Source organism: Dipodomys ordii, unplaced genomic scaffold (assembly GCF_000151885.1).
Source record: "Dipodomys ordii isolate 6190 unplaced genomic scaffold, Dord_2.0 Scaffold6, whole genome shotgun sequence".
Lineage (NCBI taxonomy): Eukaryota > Metazoa > Chordata > Mammalia > Rodentia > Heteromyidae > Dipodomys > Dipodomys ordii.
This window is the reverse complement of record NW_012267222.1, coordinates 8,104,504-8,106,507: the sequence shown is the minus strand read 5'-3', so window position 1 is coordinate 8,106,507 and position 2,004 is coordinate 8,104,504. Positions and strand designations below refer to the sequence as shown.

The 2,004-nt window shown below is 42.9% G+C and overlaps 1 protein-coding gene across 1 annotated transcript in view; it reads right to left on the bottom strand.

Annotated features, from left to right (window-relative positions):
- Window positions 1–1,177, bottom strand: part of LOC105997506 (arylacetamide deacetylase-like 4) — a 7,657-nt gene extending 6,480 nt beyond the window's left edge. Inside the window, exon 1 of the mRNA XM_013031943.1 lies at window positions 1,010–1,177. Within this exon, the coding sequence (XP_012887397.1) occupies window positions 1,010–1,177 (168 nt within the window). The remainder of the gene's footprint in view (window positions 1–1,009) is intronic.
- Between the last annotated feature and the right edge of the window lie 827 nt (window positions 1,178–2,004).

The window sequence follows — 2,004 nt, the reverse complement described above, 5'->3', positions numbered from 1 at the left end:
CCCCCCGTCCCCCACCCTGCCCTAGCACCACCAAAGTTGTAAAGTTTGTTTTCGACATAATGACTTGTACATCTCATTGTTGCAATCTTAGTATGGTTTAGACAGATAGCTATCTGCCAAATAAAATGAGTAACATTCACTGGGCACTGAAGCTTTATGCTTCTAATCTTAACTACTTAAGAGAATGGATTCAGAAAATCATGCCTGGAAAGCTGCATAAGCAGGAAAATCTAGGAGACTTCCTTTTCCTTCAATGAAACAACAAAATGGTGAAGTAAAGGTGTGGCTCATGCGATAGATCACCAAATATGAGCAAGGAAGCTGAGTGAGGGCATGAGGCCTTGAGTTCTACCCAAGTACTGACACATCAAAAAATATTCAAGTATGAACATCCTACAACAGTGTTGTTGTTTGTTGTCTTGGCTAAGTTTCAAAGCTCAAGGACAGATGCTATTAGGTTACAGATAATATTTTTTCACCCTTCCCAGTTTTATGAAGGTATATCACAGGCAGCAAACTCTTGTCCAGGAGATTTTATCCTCATTTCTCTGGTGCATAACTGCTGGTTCCAAAACAGATCAACAGCCACCAACTCTTAGAGCATCACTCACCCGAGTGATAGATAAGCTACAGGATGTGTTTTACCCAATCTGCTATGGACTGTTTAACCCATGCTGTCCTGCATAGGCAGGGCCGTAGGCACTATAACAACTCATTGTCTAACTCAAAAAGACCACAGATTCTTTCTTTTTAGAACCTACTCTATGAGTTTCTTCTGTTAACTGCCTGTTTGGTGAGTGGACCCAAGGACAGTCAAGGCTCATTTTTGTGGCCATCACACTGCTTTGTTTTTCTACAATGAGCTCAGAGCAATAGGTGTGGCATCTTTTCACTGACCAATATGTATTAGCCTGAAATTGTAGACTATCTGCCTTTTTGCAAAATGTTGTCCCAAGGCTTCCCTTCTCAGTACTCTGGCATAATACAATAATTAATAAAACAAATTTACCCATTTGAATATTAGGTGGCCATAGGAGTGCAGAATCCGAAACTTCATGGTGTGGACGATTGCAGGTGGAACATCAATAACCATCCAATATTCTATGAGAATCCACAAGCTGAACCCCAGGACCAGGATGTACCCAACAGTGAGAAGGATCACCAACAAAGCAATCATGGTGTGCTTCTTCCTTCAGAATGGGCTGAGGAACTCCTGCCACCTGGAGAAGGTCTTAAGATTTTCTCTTGCCCACAGACCCAGGCACTTTATAACTTGCAAAGTCTGGATCACCACCAGAGATAAAGGTTTTGCCACATTGAAAACAGATAAAAGAAATTGCATCAGATCCTGCCCTGGACACGTTGTAGCCCAACATCTGTGAAGCCCAGCCATCTGGTTCCAGATCAAGGCTGTGTATTATCACACCACCCTAATATTCTCCAATGTGGTCATCAGAGGGACAGATAGTGGTAAAGAGGCTTATGTGAGATGTTGCTAGGTCATTGCTGGGCTACTCAGATCGGGGAAACTTTGTGAAAGTCCTGTCAGGAGCCATGTGTCTCTCCTCTCAATTGGAAAATCAGACATTACCAAGGTGGGATCTGTGCCATGATAAAAGGGGAAGAACTATCACCCGTACCCCAGTCTTGCTCTTCCTCCTCAATTCTTGGGTATGCTAAACTAAAAACTCACAATTAGTCTTTATATTAGTGACCTGTTTTTTCTCTCTCTCTTTTTTCCCCAGTCCTGGAGCTTGAATTCACAGCCTGCTGCCCCTGAGTCTCTGTGCTCAAGGCTAGCACTCTACCACTTGAGCCACAGCATCACTTCCAGTTTTTTTTAATCCAGTGCTCAGGATTCGAACCCAGGACATCTTGCATGCTAGGTAAGCACTCTACCACTAAGCCACATCCCCAGCCTGAGTGGCCTGTTTTTTTATACTCATGATTTGACATGTATGGCCTTGCTGACCAAAAAATGGATAACAATTTCTAGGTTTGAGA